Source organism: Kogia breviceps, chromosome 1 (genome assembly GCF_026419965.1).
Source record: "Kogia breviceps isolate mKogBre1 chromosome 1, mKogBre1 haplotype 1, whole genome shotgun sequence".
In the NCBI taxonomy this organism is placed as follows: domain Eukaryota; kingdom Metazoa; phylum Chordata; class Mammalia; order Artiodactyla; family Physeteridae; genus Kogia; species Kogia breviceps.
This window is the reverse complement of record NC_081310.1, coordinates 130,581,187-130,600,537: the sequence shown is the minus strand read 5'-3', so window position 1 is coordinate 130,600,537 and position 19,351 is coordinate 130,581,187. Positions and strand designations below refer to the sequence as shown.

At 33.6% G+C, this 19,351-nt stretch overlaps 1 protein-coding gene across 42 annotated transcripts in view; it reads left to right on the top strand.

The window, feature by feature from the left end:
* ADGRL2 (adhesion G protein-coupled receptor L2) overlaps positions 1–19,351 on the top strand; it is a 626,947-nt gene that overhangs the window by 556,115 nt on the left and 51,481 nt on the right. For all 42 annotated transcript variants that reach the window (XM_067043848.1, XM_067043727.1, XM_067043739.1 and 39 more), the window contains one exon: positions 16,628–16,737. In XM_067043848.1, coding sequence (XP_066899949.1) covers positions 16,628–16,737 — 110 coding nt within the window. The remainder of the gene's footprint in view (positions 1–16,627; positions 16,738–19,351) is intronic.

Sequence of the window (19,351 nt, the reverse complement as noted above, 5' to 3'; positions counted from 1 at the left end):
GCTTCTCTTGTTGCAGAGCACGGGCTCTAGGTGCGCGGGCTTCAGTAGTTGTGGCATGCGGGCTCGGTAGTTATGGCTCACAAGCTCTAGAGTGCAGGCTCAATAGTTGTGGCGCTCAGGCTTAGTTGCTCCACAGCATGTGGGATCTTCCCTGACCAGGGCTCGAACCCGTGTCCCCTGCATTGGCAGGCAGATTCTTAACCACTGTACCACCAGGGAAATCCTTCTATAACATTTATAATCAAAAAATCTTTTAGTAAGTCAAAGCCTTTTTAAAATTATTACTCTTAGAACTTTCTAAAACAATACAACAAGAGGAGGAAAGAGAATGGTGAATTTTCTAGGACATTTTAAAATTTGGTAATTTTATTCCATACATTAAATTATCTTATGACGCAGTCCTAAGATGTTCTCATCGTTAATTCATGGAAGTCTGTATATATAATTTAAAAGACTGTTTATAAGTAACTTTTGAAATCTAACTGAGTTATTATTTGAATGAGACTATACCTTTTAAAAATGTATATAAACAGGTATGTTGGATTGAGATATAGATAATGGTCATTACAGGCATATTATCTGATGCATTGATTTAGAACCTTTATATGTGCATTGCCATTTATTTCAACCCTTGACAAGTAGACCTTTATTAAGCTGTGATGATCACTGAATATGAAATGTAACCAAGATTATTTTTTATTCAAACATAATTTAAATATTCATCAAAGAGAAATTATGCTTGAGACTGACAGAGACTATTAACATCAAAAAATATAATTAACTGCATTGGGTCTCATGAAGCAGAGTTAGCCAAATAGCCGAGAGGTCTAATTGCTCTAGAATTTGAGAAGCAATGGTTTTATTTTATGCTGTAGCTGTGAAATTAATAGTAATGTGGTTTCCTATGTGGGCCAATTAAAAGCTGCCTGTTAAGGTTCATTGCTGTATGGGAAACCCACTGAATATCCCTCAGTAAACAGTATTGACATGTCAGTATGTACAAAAAGATAAAATACAATAAAAACTGTGAAAATGAGAAGTGGTATTAAAAGACCTCGTTTTGAAAACAGTCCATTAAACTCTTTACACCATTACAGTGTTGCGGTGGATGTTGTGGTATGCCCTCCAGATTCCCCCTTCAGATCAGGCCCTTTCTCCCCCAACTGCCAAGGGAGTTGCCAGGGGATGGGCTCACAGTGAGTCCCTGCCAAGGAACTGCCATGGGCTGAAGGGAGGGATCTTAAATCGTTCTGCCCAGAGGCAGCCCTCATTGAGTGCCAGAGTACAAAGGCTTGGCCTTCTCATCTTTTGCTTCATTTTGAGACATCTCTGAAGGGTTCTCCCAACCTCAGAGCTCCCTCCCAGAGGAGTTTGCTGGGCCTTTCTCACTCTACCCAATCCTGCTTCACTCATGGCAACACTGATAGTTCTAAGCCTTATAAGCCTCTCAGAGCTCCTGGCTCAGATTCTGCTTCCCGTGTTACCCAACCTAAGGAAGGTACTGATATAGAAACAAGTCCTGTCAGTGGTATTGGTTACATACATTATAGGAATCTGACAATCAAAAACTAAAATGGTTTTAAAGCAAATTTTAAAAATGCCCATTTCAGGTCTAAAACATGGCATTTTACGTTGTAACGTTGATCTTTGTCATGTGATCCTTTTTCTTTAATCAAGGTAATAGGCTGACCTTTGTGTTGCTATTCTGCTTTTTAGTTGAATACAAAAAGAAAGCATTCCTGATTGAACCCAAAAGATTTTGCCTTGCCCAGGCTGTAGAGATTTAAAAGTGGGCAGGCATTCTAATGGCATTTTGACATTAATGAGGCTGCTGAAATGGAAAAGTTGAAGGGTCAAAGATAAGAGCGGTAGCAAGATCTTAACAGTGTTTCTTTTTCATAATAATGACATATCAAATATACTTAAGAAATGACTGTTGTTTCTAACATAAAATATGTAATGTTATGTGTGAGTGTACTACTTTAAGTATTAGACTACTTTTTGTAAATAAAAATAGTGCTAAAATTAGCTATAAAATGTGCAACTTCAGTTACGGTTTATTAAATTAGGATAATCTCATTTTTTTAGCTGTAATTTTTGTAAGGCATTAAAAATCTTAAAATAGCATAATAGATTTTAATGTGTGTAGTATAATTAGGTATACATTGTGTCTTTAATCTGCAGTGATAAAGATGTTTTCTGAGGTCATTCATTATTTAATATGCTTACCCTGTTTATATCTGTGGCTTAAGAGTACATGTTAGTTTTCAGAAGAGCAGTGTTGCTGCTTCACAGCACACAGCCCTGTACTCCCAAGCCTGTACATGGTGTTAGTGGTATTTAAAGCTCTTGAGTCTAACATTTTATAGCTCACGATGAACTGAGCTTTTCAGACAAGTTACTGATTTGAAGCTAATTCAAGATAGGAGTATTACATGGAATGGAAGCCTTCTACCTTCAACTGTTAGAAACTTTTACAAACCACGTAAATCAGAGAAGTTTTACTTTGGTTTATATCCCGGTTATGGAACTGTGCTTGACTTCTGAAAAATTATATCTTTTATCTTTCATTCATTGATTTATGCCTCCAAATAATTACTGCGTTGTATGGTGGGCAAGCTAATGTGTCAGACACTCTAAAGATATTTGTGAACAAGTGCTAAGAATATATATTTTTAAGTGTATGGACTGGTGTTTATGAAGTTAATACATTTTAGAATAAAGCACAGTGTTATACACGTGGTTCAAAGATTCTTAAAACAGACACCTCTCTAAGATATTATAATCTGGTGAAGAAGATGAAATATATATAGAAATAACTATGATACCAAATCTATCAGAAAGCACAGTAGGGCTTCCCTGGTGGCGCAGTGGTTGAGAATCCGCCTGCCGATGCAGGGGACACGGGTTCGTGCCCCGGTCTGGGAAGATCCCACATGCTGCGGAGCGGCTGGGCCCGTGAGCCATGGCCACTGAGCCTGTGCATCCGGAGCCTGCGCTCCGCAAAGGGAGAGGCCACAACAGTGAGAGGCCCGTGTACCACAAAAAAAAAAAAAAAAAAAAAAAAGAAAGCACAGTAAATTTCTAAAAACTGATAGAGAAGGGAAAGCGATAAGCAATGGCATGAGGTGGGAAAATTGTACTATTTGTTGAGGGAGTACTAAGTAACTGTTAAAGGATTTATTCAACTTCTGTCCTCACTCCTTTAAACTTTCTTTACAATGTCGCATCTCATTAACTTTCTTCTTCCTTTTGGGTATTCTGAATTCTGTTCTTGCACTTAGACCTCGGAGGAAAGGATTTTTCAAAGATTGTGTTCTTTATATTTCTCAAAATTATGGAATAGTTCTATAAGATAATATATTTTAAAAATTGTTTTTAACTCTGTAATGTCAATATAGAAGATAACATTAGGGTTTTAAGCCCTTCATACTGACTCTGAAGACAAGGAGTTCACTCTTTTTATAGCAGAGAACAGTAATACATAAGTTCATATCCATTTGTTTATTTTCCTCTGCTTAGATATTGTTTGGATGTGGTATAATTAGTGTATCACAATGCTTTCAGAATTGTAGGTATTCCTATAACTAGGATATAGCAGCAGATAATGTCTTGTATCACTGTTTCTAGTGCCAGGACCACAGGTGGATATAAAATTATCATTTCCTTCCTTCCTTTCTGTCTATTTATGTATCATTTATCTATCTGATTTTAGATAATTTCGTGCCTTTGTGACTGAGATGTAGCAGAGGACACTTCCCTTGATCTGTGCTTTTTAAAAAAGGAGCACATTTGGTAGTACGCTGTAGACTGGATGCTTACGAGTAGGTATTCAGTTATCGAGAATGCCATCAGCAATGCCTTGTTTTCTTATCAGCTTCTTCCTGCTGTCAGCTTGGCATTTATTTCAATAGAAAAGGATTTGCATCAAATGTAATACCTTATTATATACAGCTAACATGGGGTTTTTAATTGTGCAAACACGAGGCTCCTGCAGTGACAGTCAATTTGATAAAAGGATTAGATTATGAATATTTTGTCACGATTAAAGATTAGTTCTGATTTATCAGAAGTAAGCCAGTGAAATTTGCCATATATTTATCGTCAGGTGAGACTCCATTAATTTTGAGAGTGTATGAACCACAGAATATCCACCTCTTTATAATTCTCTGATAGATTTGGTTATTTATATTCAGATAATGGGTATTAAGGATTATTTTTAGCCTTCCACACCTGCACTACTGCTAAGAGTATCCCAAGAGTCTGTGGTTCCAGTCTTTTGCCTTTATTATTTCTCATCTCTTGTCTTACAGAACAGTTAGTCAAACATCTGTACAAAATTTCTGCAGTTTTTATTAAGGGAAACCACAGTGGTATGTATCAATAGGACATTTTGAGTCGTTCCTTCAATTAAAAAACCCTCAATAAAATATAGAAGAATGAGAATTCCAATTTAGGAAGTATTTATTGAATGAGCACTTCTTGCCCTAAGTAGGACTAGGCATTCCAAGGAGTTTAAAAGAAGCCTAACAACATCTAACTGGAGAGGTAAGACTAGGGTCCTAGAAACAACTATAAAGGCATTCATGGTGTGAGACCTGTTAACGATGAAGTGCCTAGCACTCTTTCGGGTGTTTGGAAAAGAATAAAAATGCAAGGAGTTCACATCTTAATTTTAACAAGGAAAATACTTGGTGAGTTAAATAACAATTTTATGCAAAATATCGAAGAGAACCACAAAGCAGAATATGATTAATTGCCTAATTAATTATATAGACAGTTACTGGAAAGGAGAGAAAGATCACTTCAGGTTCGGGAAATTGGGGAAGAATTTAATACTGTTTGGCCAGTGTAGTTGATGTGTTGGCCTTCTCTATACCTCCTCCTTAGCAGATGCTTCCTGCAAATGTGTGTGCTTCTTACGCTTGCATAAAGGGCATCACTGTGTGTTGGAAAATAGGAGTTCCTCAGATTAGTGTCCTAGGTTCTAAAAATGTTCTACCTCAGAGACAAGATCCTTTAAATGGTTCTTTGTATAAAGAAGAAATCGTTCAAGAAGGGTATTGACAGTAATTTCCGTGGGAATTCAGTTCAGATACATCTTTTTAAATTAGAAAGAGCAACAGAAGGAAAACACAGATAGATAGTGGCTTTTATGAGGCACAAAGTTAATATCGATAATTAATTTAAAAAGATTCATGACTTGCAGAATAATTGCATAGCATTTTGTTTTCCGAATGAGTTTTCACATTGTCGACCATTAACTCTATGTATTTCCCTCTCCTCCAACATTAATTTATACTATTAAGTTCATACTATTCATAGTATGAATACTATTAAGATATTGCTCACTTGTTCATACTATTAAGATACTGCTTACTTGTCCTTTCACAACCCCTTTTACACAGAGCATTCCTATATGCTTGTTTATAAACTCACATATTTTACTACCAAAATATTTACAGGTTGCAAAAGGAAAATAAATTACTGTAAAACAAAAGTAATAATAAGAAAAGTGCACTTAACTGAAAAACAAGTTTGATGAGGAAATAATAGTACTAAAAGTCATGAAAGATTTCATACTGAAAGAATTCATTTTGGGTAAAGAATAACTGTGCTTTCTTGCCTCTTCGTTAAAAAACCCAAGCACTGGGCTTCCCTGGTGGCACAGTGGTTGAGAGTCCGCCTGCCGATGCAGGGGACGTGGGTTCGTGACCCTGTCCGGTTAGATCTCACATGCCGCGGAGCTTCTGGGCCCGTGAGCCATGGCCGCTGAGCCTGCGCGTCTGGAGCCTGTGCTCCGCAATAGGAGAAGCCACAACAGTGAGAGGCCCGCGTACCACAAACAAACAAAAACCTAAGCACTTATAGAACGTTGTCATTTTAATAAAAAATTCCTGAATTGAATAAGTACTTTAACAAAAAGTTGTACTTTGTCTTAACTTTTGCATAGATGGTAATTTTTTTTTTTTTTTTGCGGTACGCGGGCCTCTCACTGTTGTGGCCTCTCCCTTTGCGGAGCACAGGCTCTGGACGCGCAGGCTCAGCGGCCATGGCTCACGGGTCCGCGGCATGTGGGATCTTCCCGGACCGGGGCACGAACCCGTGTCCCCTACATCGGCAGGCGGACTCGCAACCACTGCGTCACCAGGGAAGCCCGATGGTAAAGTTTTAAAAGCTACATCACCAAAAGTCTTATGATTTTATGTCTATGCTTTCATTTTGATTACACAGGAATTTCTGTGAACGTTCATTGCTGTGCTATAATCAAAGTGAGGTCTGTAAAAGAGGAAATTATATTAGCTGTCAATTAGACTAGAGATGCATTTCTTTTATAGGCAGAGATTTATAATACTTACTAAATGACATCCCATGAAATATCTTGGGAGGCAGAAAAAAAATATTTATGGCATAATTTTCTTGTTTGTCAAAATCACAGCTAAACCAAGGGAGTTAGTTATCTTTAAGGTGAATTTAAAATAGCAACAACAAAAATCTAGTTTACTCAGTTTTGCGCTGTAAAACTCCTTTTAGTTACAGGTTCTTTTACATTATTTCAAACTCTAATCTTCTGAGCTGGTAATTAATGGACCAGTAAAGCCATTAGTGGAGAAAAAGAGCCATAAGGGTGAACATATTTCTTCACAGAATGATCTTTAAGAAGTAAATAATTACAAAAGGAAAAGATTTGGGATGACCAATCTAAATCTGAGGATAATTAGAAGGAATAGAGTATGAAAATCAAAATACTTGGCATGTACAATTCTCATATCATAACAAGACTAATTAAATATTTAGAAACCAAAAATCCCCTCACAATTTGAAGGAAAATAACCCACGACAAAAGGGTCTGTAACTTTGCAGATAATTAGCAAGGGTTATAGGAAGGAAAAGCGTCACAGATTGGCTCCAAGGCTCTGAAAGGTCATGTCTTATTATGGTGTGTCTTTTATATGGTCTAGTAACAAGTTTCTTGCCAATTTAATCTAACTATGGCATCCCATAGCAGTATCCCATTTCCCTTGTTAAAAAGGTGATAGTTTCTGCAAGTGCAAACTGTAGTAGGTTAACATTTTTAAAAATAATTGCTCCTAATTGATACAGGTCATAATAATTTTTTAAATTATTAAAAGCAGAGATCTTAAAAATTTGGACTCAGAAGCAATGTTTTTTAAGTATTTCAAAATTTTATAGCTATTATCCCCACTTGAATTATCTTATTCCTTTCATTAAGTAGTTAGACCTCATGACCCTGTGAATGAAATTTAGTCTCAGTGGCATGCTTTGTAAATAAATATTTCTTATTTTGCTAATAAAAGCAAGTGCATTTATGTTGAATGTGCATTTCTGCAAACAAGAGATTTTGTACTGGATTAATAAGGCTCTGAGTGAGTCCAGCCTAATTTGCATTAAACTGACCCCAAGGTCCAGTAAAAACTGCAAGGAATTTCAAAGGTTTCTGAAACATCGAAAGTTGTTTTTAGAAAATCAGCATTGTCGTTTCAAAATCCTAATTTTAGTAATTAATGTGGAATTTTTGAGAATGTTTTTGAGTTTCTAAGATGCCAATTTAACTATAAATATTAAAATATGCATACTTTGTGGTTTTAATTCCTGACACGAAACGATTATGGAACGTATCACTTTCATGTTATTCCTGTTTTCAACATGCTGAAAACTAGAATGATGACAACCTTCTGGATATGAGCCTACTCAGGATTTTATTTCAAACTTTTGTTGATTTGCTGTAGGTTAACTGATACTTTTTTTTTTTGGCTTTCTATTTGTTACATACTATACACTTTTTCAGTCAAATAGGTTTATGTCTATATGTCAATAGTCCAGATAGATATTTTGTATTCTTGCTTATAGTTATTTAAATAACAAATTGACTTCTTCTATACTCTTTTCAAATACAGTTGTAAAGATTTAATTACAGTTGCAATTTTTAAAAAATTAGGACTATATTTCAGATTTTTGAAAATACCAGTATATAGGAAACTGAATGGAATAAAATTAATATTATTTATTTTTTTCCAAATTATGTATCCATGCGTGTATCTGTACTCAAGTGTATTTTCCTAGAGATTTCGGGTAGCAAGTTTAGTTCAATAATTCAACTTTGTTTCAAGGATTTTTACAATATTATAATGCTTAGAGTATAATATCCTAACATGCCTAAAGAATTAAATACTATATGATGGATAGAAATCTTCTACAATACACAAATTATTGAATAAATTATGAGAACATAGTTATGTGACAAATGGGAACATTACTTTAGAACACCTCTTTTTTACCACATTAATTACACATCATTTAGCTTCCTGATGTTATGTTTACCTAGCAATTAGTTAGGCTTACAAATCATCATTAATAAATATTTTTAAAATGCAGGACCCACTTTCCTTAGCTCTACAGAATGGAAGTTTAGATGATAAAAGGGGATTTCATTACACAGTTTTAAAAAAGGCTTGATTTAACATTCAACTCAGTTTCCCTGTTTCATCTGTGAAGATGATTGTAACCTTGTATCTTGGAGCATAACTTCTTTTTATCCCCCCAGTTTATTTGATTACTTTGAGCAAATTTACTTAGGAACTTAACTATTCATGTTTTAAGGTAATCTATGTGTATAAAAATTTACTGTAAATTTGGATTAAAAAAAGACAGAGGTTCTAGTGCCTAGAGTACTGCATTCATTCCTTGGTCATTTGGAATTGTTAGTGCATGAAAAAGTTATTTGGAAGCTAAAGGGTAGTTTTTCCCCCACCCATTAAATAGATCTGTCTCCTTAGTGTTGTATTATTGGCTTTCATGATACAAACTTCTTCCAAATTGACAGAATTCTCTGAGAATCAGGTACAGCTGATTGAAGTAGAACTGGACGTCTGATATTTATTTTCTAGTAACTGTGTTTATTTATAAGCAGCAGTAGTCAGGTTAACATTCATCATTTTTTCATTCATTCAAAAACAACTACTGAATTCCCGTTATGTGCCAGGCATATAGTCACCTCTAATAAAAATGTATAGGTTGACAGTGACCTTTTTTCTTTATTTTCCTTTTCTTTTTTGCCCTCTGTGGTAATGTTTCTAAATTTAAAAAAATTTGTGTACTTGAAGAGAATAAAATTTACTTATGGATATATGATATATTTTTTTTAGTAATTGAGGCTCAAGAATGAATATCATTTCTAGTCCATTAGTTAGAAAATGGGTTTATAATATCAACTGTAGATGTTCTATTCAGTTAGAAGATATAGTTCCCCATGTGGATGTGGTTTTAAACTTCCACAATACCCCTGTGAATGTTCTGTTTATATTTGGAATTTTGGAAAGGGATATCATTACAGGTTTCCTGAGTACCTTGAAAGCATTTATTTCATCTCCAAAAAGTAAGCAGTTTTAACTAAGACAGAAGGTAGCTCAGGAAAGAAACAGACTTGTTATTGCTAGTATTTTATAATTAAATTTTAAAAATAACAGATGCCACTAAGAGACTGAAATTATTGACGCAGTCTTCACTGAACAGACATTCTCATCAAAGAATTGGATAATTGTAGAGGATGACTGCAAATTTCAGCAAACATTAATTTTTAGTTTCTGTCATGATATACTAAGCTTTTCTGTTGAATGCTGGAGTATTTGTTCAAGTTGGTAGATTTTGCATTTTTAATCTTCCTTAGAACTGTGGTGAATAATGGCCCCTGGCAGGAGATAATGAAATTTTCTTAATTTATATTTTCAAGCAGAAGCTTCAATTGAAAATGGCATCCTATGGCCTGGAGACATAGCTCTAGTGCAAGTTTCAGGGGAGATGCAATAATAATGCAGTGCCACCGAGATGAGGAAAGATGGGACAGTGAAGAAGTAATTTAAGGAAGAAAAAAGAATGTACCAAAGCTTTATTATAGCATATCTAATGATCTGTTGAAGATTCCCAATGGTTTTTGGAGCATGACTGGAGAAACTAATGTTATCTTGCCAAAACAGAAGCCCCTGCTTAATCAGCAGAACAAGACTATTGATTTGATTAAAACACCTCTCACAATAGATTACACATGGAATCTCATCTCCATACTTTGCACTTGGTAAAGTGTAATAATGAGCATACGATAATCAAAAGAAGAGTAAAAGCAATTTGTTGGTCATTGTACAATTCAAAATTAGAGTTGGAAAGGAAACAAATTTGCATGAATACTTCAGCCTGTTTTTAAAGCTGTACATAGGAAATCATATGGGAAATATAGGGAATACTCTGGAAGAACAAAAGATGTTCTGCCCCTTTAAGATCTGCAAATCTATGTCCATCTCATATAAAGGAGTAATACTCTTATTACTGATATTTTTGTTGTTGTTGGTAATTCATATTTGTTAAGGGATTGTGCAAAGAGTTTGCCTGCATTATCTTATTTAACCTTATCGACAAACTTCTAAAGAGGGTATTATGGTTTACAGATGAGAAAGCTAAGGTTGAAAGGTTTAATATGTTGCTTATGGACTCACAGTTAAGTAAGCAGCAGGGCTGGAACTAAAACCCCAATTCTTTTTTATTCTAAAGCCTCTGCTTTTAAACACTCACCTCCCCAGTTAGCAAATAATTTTGCTTCTGAACAGAGTCAAACGATATGCTATGCTGGTGATTTGCATACAGCTTATTCTCAGCTTATAATAACGTGTGCATTGTTCCTTCTTGCATTTACAGTTTTAAAAGATTAAGGAAAAGCAGCATATTAATAGTTTGTTTGCATTATTAATATTTCATTAGTGATGAAGCACTACTGTCCCCTAAATAAAAAGATGTATCTTTAAATTCTGCTGTTTAATCTGTGCATGATAATTTATACATAATTTCCATCTACTAGTATGTAAATTATGATAATATACATTTGTAAAATGCATTTTTATCAATTACACATTTTTCTTGGCAATATTTATCTTAATTTCAAAAAATATTGTGGATGTCTTAAAATTTAATGTTGAAACCTGAAAACATTGACTATATCTATAAGATAAAATAGACTTATAATACTTTTAACTTCTTGCCATCTACTGATTGTGATGGTTAAGAGATTCATTAGATATTCCTTAAAGTATCTTTCTCTTACATACTGTGCACAAACCTAGACAATATCACTGACTTTAAATACCATACTCCAAGTTTTGCTAATAAGCAAATATATTGGTATTTCCTTATGCATGGGAAGTAAATAAATAAAGTATGAATCTCCAAAATTTTTTGTTTTATTTTCTTCAGCTTTTGAGATGTACATTTAGCTTTATCTATTTATTTTTTTAAAAATAAATTTATTTATTTATTTTTGGCTGTGTTGTGTCTTCGCTGCTGCACGCAGGCTTTCTCTAGTTGCGGTGAGTGGGGGCTACTCTTGGTTGCAGTGCATAGGCTTCTCATTGCAGTGGCTTCTCTTGTTGCGGAGCATAGGCTCTAGGTGCGCGGGCTTCGGTAGTTGTGGCGCATGGGCTTAGTTGCTCTGCAACATGTGGGATCTTCCCGGACCAGGGCTCAACCTGTGTCCCCTGCCTTGGCAGGCAGGTTCTTAACTACTGAGCCAACAGGGAAACCCTAGCTTTATTTTTGAATAGAATTTGTTTTTCCCATTTAAAATAGAAAGACTTACAGGAATGAGTTTTTAAATAATTTTTTAAATTCAGATTTTTTTTTTACTCCATTTAAAGCAGCTCTGTGGCCTATAAAGCAGGATTTAGGATTTTCTGTGTTATGGTAGATGGGTTTTATGATTAAAATGTAAGTTTTATGAATATTAACATCAGATATAATACTTTTATTCTGGTATTTCATCTTAATGTTACCAAGCATTTATTACTGGATTTATTTTAGTTACCTATGGGATTCTCAGAATGAGTGTTGTATTCTATATATATTTTAGATTAGAAAATTAGAGGAAGAAATATTTAATATGATAGAAAGTTGCAACCTAAAGTCATGTATAGAAATAACATATAGGTGATTTTTTAATAATGCTTTTAAACCAACAATGTAAAATAATGTTTAGCATTTTATCTACACATGCCAACTTGGAAATTTTTGGAAGTGTGGTTAGAATATTAAAAATGATCATACGCTTAGATCTGAGACTGAGTGCGTATGTAGTTTTACATTAACTTAGTAGGTGGTATTAAATCATACATTATATCCCAGAAATTGCTTAGAAGTAAATTTTTGCAGGGGCTGCCTTTATGCCCCTTGAGTTCTTCTAAAAACAGTTGTATAGTATATATAATGTTTTCCTATAGTGGAGCCACTTTATTAAAATGTATTTGAATAAATAAGTCAAAGGTTGACTATAGAAAAATTTGCAGTGATTATAGTGGATCTTTCTTGTTTTGGTTTGTTATTTTCAATGATACCTTCTTTGTAGGGAACACAGTATATTTTTACAGATTGCCAAATTTTTATTTCCAGATTTGTTTAGTGTTAGATATTTTCATTAGCTAGGAAAAGATTATACTTTCCTTCTGTTGTTGAAAATGGGCTTACATGTGATGTATACATGTACTTAGAAATTGTACTTATTTAGATTAGGAATTTATAAATAACTAGCCTGCTGGCTCAACATTAGAGCAACTAAAACCCTTGATTCTTATGATTAAAATTAGCAAGAGAAGATATGTTAACATTGTAAGCTGTGTTATGTACTTGCTGCATAAATCATAGTCATCACTAAATGCTTTTCTATTTCACTTGTATTTTATTAAGCTTTATAGAGTAAAAGCATGTGTTCGCATATATAATTTATTCTTTACTAAAGTACCTAAACCTGTCTCTAACCCAGTGGTCCTCATAAATCAGAATCATCAGCAGAGCTAGTTAAAACACAGATTTTTGGGTACTAGCCTCCAGAGTTTCTGAGGCTGTTGGTCTTGGATGGGACCTGAGAATGAATTTCTAACAAGTTCCCAGTTGATGCTAGGGCTGCTGGCCTGAGGACCACATTTTGAGAACCAGTGCTTTAACTGTCCTCACACCTGTGCAGCCTTACAAACACCAAATAAAATAAAATCAGTTACTTAAAAGTTGAAGTGTTTCTTTATAATGAACAGTAATTGCATTTCCTTCAAGTCATAATTAAAGGTCCACCTATTTAAAAAACCCTATTTATCCTTTTCTGCCTTATTCTCATTTATACTGAATTTTTATGTTTCACATTTAGGAAAATATAAATTTTTAACATCATGAATCCACATGGTATTACTAAAATATACTGATACTTTAATTGTTAATGTAACCATACCTCAACTGATAAGTCTTTTTTTCTGGAGGAAGAGAGAGAAACTCATGAGGGGAACTGCGCTTAGGGCTGAGAATGCAAACAACTGAATGCCTTTCCTTTCTTGGCTTAGTTGTGACTTTTTATTTTCATTAGAGTGAAAACTTGAAGCTGAGCAGTTGGTGGGAATTTACTTTGCTTCTGTGGCTAATTGCTTTGTCTTTCCCTATCATCTTGAATGATAGCAGTTTACAGTTTTATAGCCTTAACCAACAGTGTATTGGTTAAGGAATTTTCATAATTTTCTTAGTACTAACAGCTCACATTGGGTATTTCCTTTTCCCTAGTTTCCTCACACTTTTTGTATTTGGAAACTTAAGGCTACTTGCATAAAGGAATTTACATAGTCTGTGTTTTTAATAATTTCCATCATTTGGTCCTCTAAAATTTTAGGTTTTCTTATCTATGAATCAAGATACTAGTATGCAAATCTGATATTCTTATACCTTTGTGTTCCTCTTCTTGCTGACCCTTTACTATTTTAGCACCCAAATTCCTTTTTTTCCTCAAGATTAATTTCTTACACTTCTGATATATAAAATGAACCTTTTTGACATCTTGAGAGGCCATGAATTCTAGAAATCTGTATAATTGTATTTGCAGGAACTCCATTAAGTTTCTTTACCTTCAACTTTACTTAAGCACACAGACCTAAAATTAATACTTTTTGCTGCCTTACAGTGAATGCATTGTACAATGTGATTATTAAAAGAAATTTACAAAATTACATGGTTGATATAAATTATTATAATTGCTTTTGACATTAATTTGAACTTTTAATGGTGGTCAGTTGACTAATGCAGAGTTGTTCAGAAAAAAGAGTAAATATGAGCAGTTATTTTTCATTTTATGGTGTTTGTCTTCTTTTAAACAAAATATAATGAAAACAGGACCACTTATCCCTTGTATACTTCCTGCCAACATACTGTGACATTGACTAAAAGATATTTCAAAAAAAAAAGATATTTTAAATCCCATTTTAAAGTCATATTTATTTATCTGATCTTACAGTGGGAAGAAACCTGGAAAATCGTCAGTATGTTCTTTAGTTTTGAAAAAATGATATAAATTTCCAAATCCTTTGAGCAACTTTCTTCTTCTCCTTGGTCCAAAGTCCTTCGTGCTCTTGGTCTATTTCAACCTTGAGTACAGTCCCCTTTCTCTCTCACCTGTTCCTGGTTTGGTGGGGGAGGGAGGCTCCAATGGGAAGGGAAGGGTGATGAAGTATATGAAAAGTTTACTCATGAGTGGAATTTTTTTTTATGGAATTTCTACCATGAATATATTTTGAATAAATATTAAAACCATTTACAACATGGCAGAGTTTCATTAGTGGCTATAAAATATATATAGAAGGAGTGTATGAAAGGGATATCTAACTCATAGAAGTTTAGATTTCTTTGTTTCTGAGAAGTGTGAGGGTGAGATAAAGGGACGATCTTTGTAGGTATGAATAAATAAGTACAAGCAAGGAATTTAAAGTTTTAAATTTTTGATGGGGACCAGGTTAGTAGTTGAGAATTCCTGAGATCAAGAAACTTTAAAAAGAAGCAATGAACTCTTATTACTGTAAAATTTAAGAAGAAAATGAAACATTAGTTCAAACAATAGATGTTGGTCTGTTAAGAAATCTTAAATCCATTTGCTGTGGATAATTTTAGGATATAAAATTTGTTCCACTCTTCATGTTAAAATAATTCATTTACACTAAATGGAGAACCATTGACAAATTTTTATAAATGATTGAACCCATTTAAGAGAAATACAGAATAAGGGGAGTAAAACATGATGTTGCATAAGAATGTGACACTGCATTGTTTACATTATCCATGCTTTTGAAAATTATTTTATATGGTATGTTTAAAAAATATGGCATAAGGTATTACAGATTATGATAAAAGTTATCATTAGTTTAATATTTGTACAATTTGTTATAATTTATTTAATATTTAAAATATCCATTTGAAGTGCATTTATCATACCTTGACTTATAAAATTTACCTGTTTGATCCTATAGAAGTTTTCAGATCTTGCTGCTCAACAGGGAAGAATCAACCTGGTTTGAGTTGAAGTGGCTCTAAGGTGCATGACTTACATACCTACCCCTCTCTAATACAGTTCTCCTTCCACCCTCTGTGAATTAGTTGTGCTAGAAACTGGGCTACTTTTTCATTCTTTATTTGCCATGCTATAGTCTAGTTATTTAATGTACTGTAGAATGTCTGGTATTCAAATTATCAAGTAAATTTTGTTAAAATGCTCTTGCTCTGCTTGCTTTATCTTCCTATTTATCTACTAGCAGAAAATACAATAATAACCCTGAAAATATTACATTCCATTAGGTTGTAATCAAGTTAAATATAAAGGAAATGGTTCTTGCCTTTATGTAGCTTATAACAGGATCATTTGGACAAATTCATAGAACTCAAATAAATATGATCCTGCCTGGAATTCTAACTTAATTCTAATAATCTCAATGACAATGAATTAATGACAACACAAAAATAAGAAAATACTTCCAATAGGAATAAATAGGACATTCTAGGCATAACGTTAGTGACATTCTTTTTAGTGTTGTATTTCAGGGAGTACTAATTTAGAAAAACCTAATTCATAGTCATATCATGTTGATAGTATAAGCATATTGCTCTATGAAAATAGTTAAGTGTAACACAATGCTTAGACACTCAGTATTATGTACCATGCACTATGCTAAATGCTTTAAATTCATTCTTTCATTTATGCAGGCCATAGCACTGAAGGTGTGATCAATTAGCTTGGTATCTGGTATTCAAGAGTGTATAAGTACCTGTAATAGAACGCTTAACACAAAACGGGAATTAGAGGATAGGCTTAAAACCTGGTTCTTCCTTTGTTTCAGTATGTTGTCAAAATTTACTTTCAAGCTATTCAGTTTATGACTCTGTTTTGTTCAGTTCCATTCTTGTTCAGTACCATTTTAAAGTCAATTTTAATTCTTAAATATGGTGAGTATCCAGGTAAGTTTCTTATTTTTCCGTACATGTTGAACATGTCAAAAATTCCAATTAAAATGTATACTAAAAGAATAGAGAACTGTTAGTGATTTTCTTTTTATTTCCAGTTAAAATTCAGTGTGACCCATGATACAGAAATATTACAACATAAAGAAAATAGGACTTTTGTAACTCCACAGCAACCTAATATCAGTTGAATTTTTAAATTTATGGTACTAGTTGCTTGAAGAAAATATGGATCAGTTCTCTATTATAGTTCTTTAGTAAAAATAAACAAATACATTATTGTTACACAAGTTTGATTTGTTTTGTTTTCCAGGTGCAACAATCGAACACAGTGTATAGTAGTTACTGGGTCAGATGTATTTCCTGATCCATGTCCTGGAACATACAAATATCTTGAGGTCCAATATGAATGTGTCCCTTACAGTAAGTATGAAGCTTGTATTTTTCACTTTCTACAGCATTCCTTGTTGATGCTGAGAGAGGACACATGTGAAAGAAGCATATGTTTATGGTCTACAAAACTATTATGCATGCAGAGCACTAACAGACTTGGGCCTCCAATTAGTTTCATGAAATGTGGAAGGAAGCCATAGTGTGATGCTGGCCAAGTGTCTGTCTGTGTTCTTAAGTGTTTGGCTTTTAAGGCTAGTGTTTTTCCAGAAAACAAACTTGAATTAGCTATTCAATAGGGCAGATAGAAATCTGTACTTTTGCCCAATACCAGTTGCTGACAAATTGGTTTGGCTCACAGTTTTCTAAAGAAGGAATTGACTTCAGTTTTAATCGTGAGCTACTTGAATGGCTACCTGCTGTTGTGGTAACTTTAATGCCTGGTGAAAGCTACCATTGCAGTAACTGAGGCAAGTGCTTTCCCTTTTGTCCTTTGTCCTTAAGAGAGTACTCCTTTACCAGATTCAGTGACTAAATCTTAATGCTAAATAAAACAAATGTAACAAAGCCTTGCACATATTTTTAATTTGCAACATCCATTTTTAGTATTATCCTTTAGAGGAATATTTAAAATTCAGTTGGAAACTTCATAAGTAGGTTTCAGCTAATACTGTAATTCTGTGTAGTTTTCCTCCTAATCTCAGAATTCATACTTATGAACTGTATTCTGTATTTTCAACAGGAAAAAAACATTTTAGACAATTAAAAAAATTGAGTATATTAATTTTCATCAGGTAATTTGTTTGTTTTTGTTCTTGACTTCTTTACTTCTTAAATTGGATAAACGTGTCATGCCACCTTAATTCACAGGCATTTGAATTAAAAATTCTTTAGCAGCAATTTTATGATTTGCTTTAGAGGACTTCCCTCCTTAAAAAAAGATGGACTCAAACTAATAATGAAATTGCTTTTTCCAGAAGCTCAAAAACCAGATCACTAGTTCTAATAGATTCATATGTTCAAACTATCAATATTTCTGAAACCAAAGGGCTGATTTTAGATAGATATACTATGCCCAGTATGGTTGTAATACATACTTACACATCCTGTGAAGGCACCGTCTCTCTCTTCTCTGCCTGCAGTTTTGATAAATTGGCTTTTTGTGGGGTATCAGTTAAAGGCCAAACACAGATTATCTTTTCATCCCTGCTCTGTCTTGTGTTACTGTGAAATGGAGGCTTTTATGTTTTCAGTATTTTCTATACCATTTGTAGGATTGGAAGCCTACTGAGTGCACTGATCTTTATATCGTTTCTCCTGTGTGTAGTGTTGGTGGCTTACATAATCATTCTCCTGTGCCACTGGAGGAACATTGTATTCTTTTGAGCTAACCAAAGTTTTGTTCCATAAAGTCACTTGCAGTTGAATTTAGTATGGTTTCTGTCCTCAAATTAGAAAAGGAATACAGAGCATCCATTCCCAAACAGTGGAATCAGTCAGAGCTGCCAAGAATTATGTCTTTCTGGAGCCAGTTCCTGTAATCTAGTCTATAGATCAAGAACAGTGTGAAGAAAATATTATTTTCAGACTTTTAAGTTATTTCTTGCGCTGTTTAAGAAAGGAAAATGTGGATATCTTCTGGAACATCTAACTTTCAAAATTTACTTTTTCAGTTCTCCAGAAGTAATGTACACTGTGTAATAAACTTGCAAATAGCTATACTTAGAGAAGTATTTGTTCTTTTTAGTTGTTGTCCTTAAAAAAAACCCCAGTAATTAATTTGCTGTTACCTTTCTAGATGTTTGCACGAGACAGAAAATAAGTCTATGGCTTTTTAAAACTACTCCTTGCTAAAGAGTAGAAGTAATTATAATTCCTATATACTGTATAGTAGTGACACACTATAAATTGCATGATTTTCACTAATATTAAAATTAATGCAAAGGATTTTTTTAGATTGTTCTGATCTTATTTAGGACTGTGTATCTTCTCAATCTCTTTTCCCCATTATCCTCTCCTTTTGTTTCTTTATGCTTCTGTCCGTTATAACCATCTCTTATACTTGTTTTTATTTTAAGCGTCTAGCTTTCACTTTTCCCTTGTTTTAATAGTATTTTGGTACTTTGTAATGTTTGCATACTCCTTTTACGCTTAGTTGATAAAAACTGTCACTGTCAGATAACATTTATTATGTGTCTGTTAACCACCTGGCTTTATGCCATCTTCTATCCAGAGCAAATTCTTCAGGAGCATATCCATCCCAAACCGTTTCCACTTATTTAAAAAAAAAATTAGAAATTTTCCATGGTCTCTGAAAATTTTATAATAAATTTACTCAACAGAGTCCATTATAAATGCTGTTGTTTTTGAACTTTGTATGTTTATAGACAGGCACATATATTTGATTAGTAATTGAATGAATGTATGTTTAAAAGAAGTCATAAGGATCTTGTAGGATAAAGGAGAGTAATCAGATCAGAGTTTCTGTATCCTACAGGTGCGATTTGGTTTTGATTTTTGTACCCTCTTATCTCAAATAATCATTAAGTTATTAAAGTTATACCATAAATTTAGCTATGTTTTATTTTATGAGAAAAAATCTTTTACTATTGATTGAATCATTATTAATGAATAAACATAAGATTAT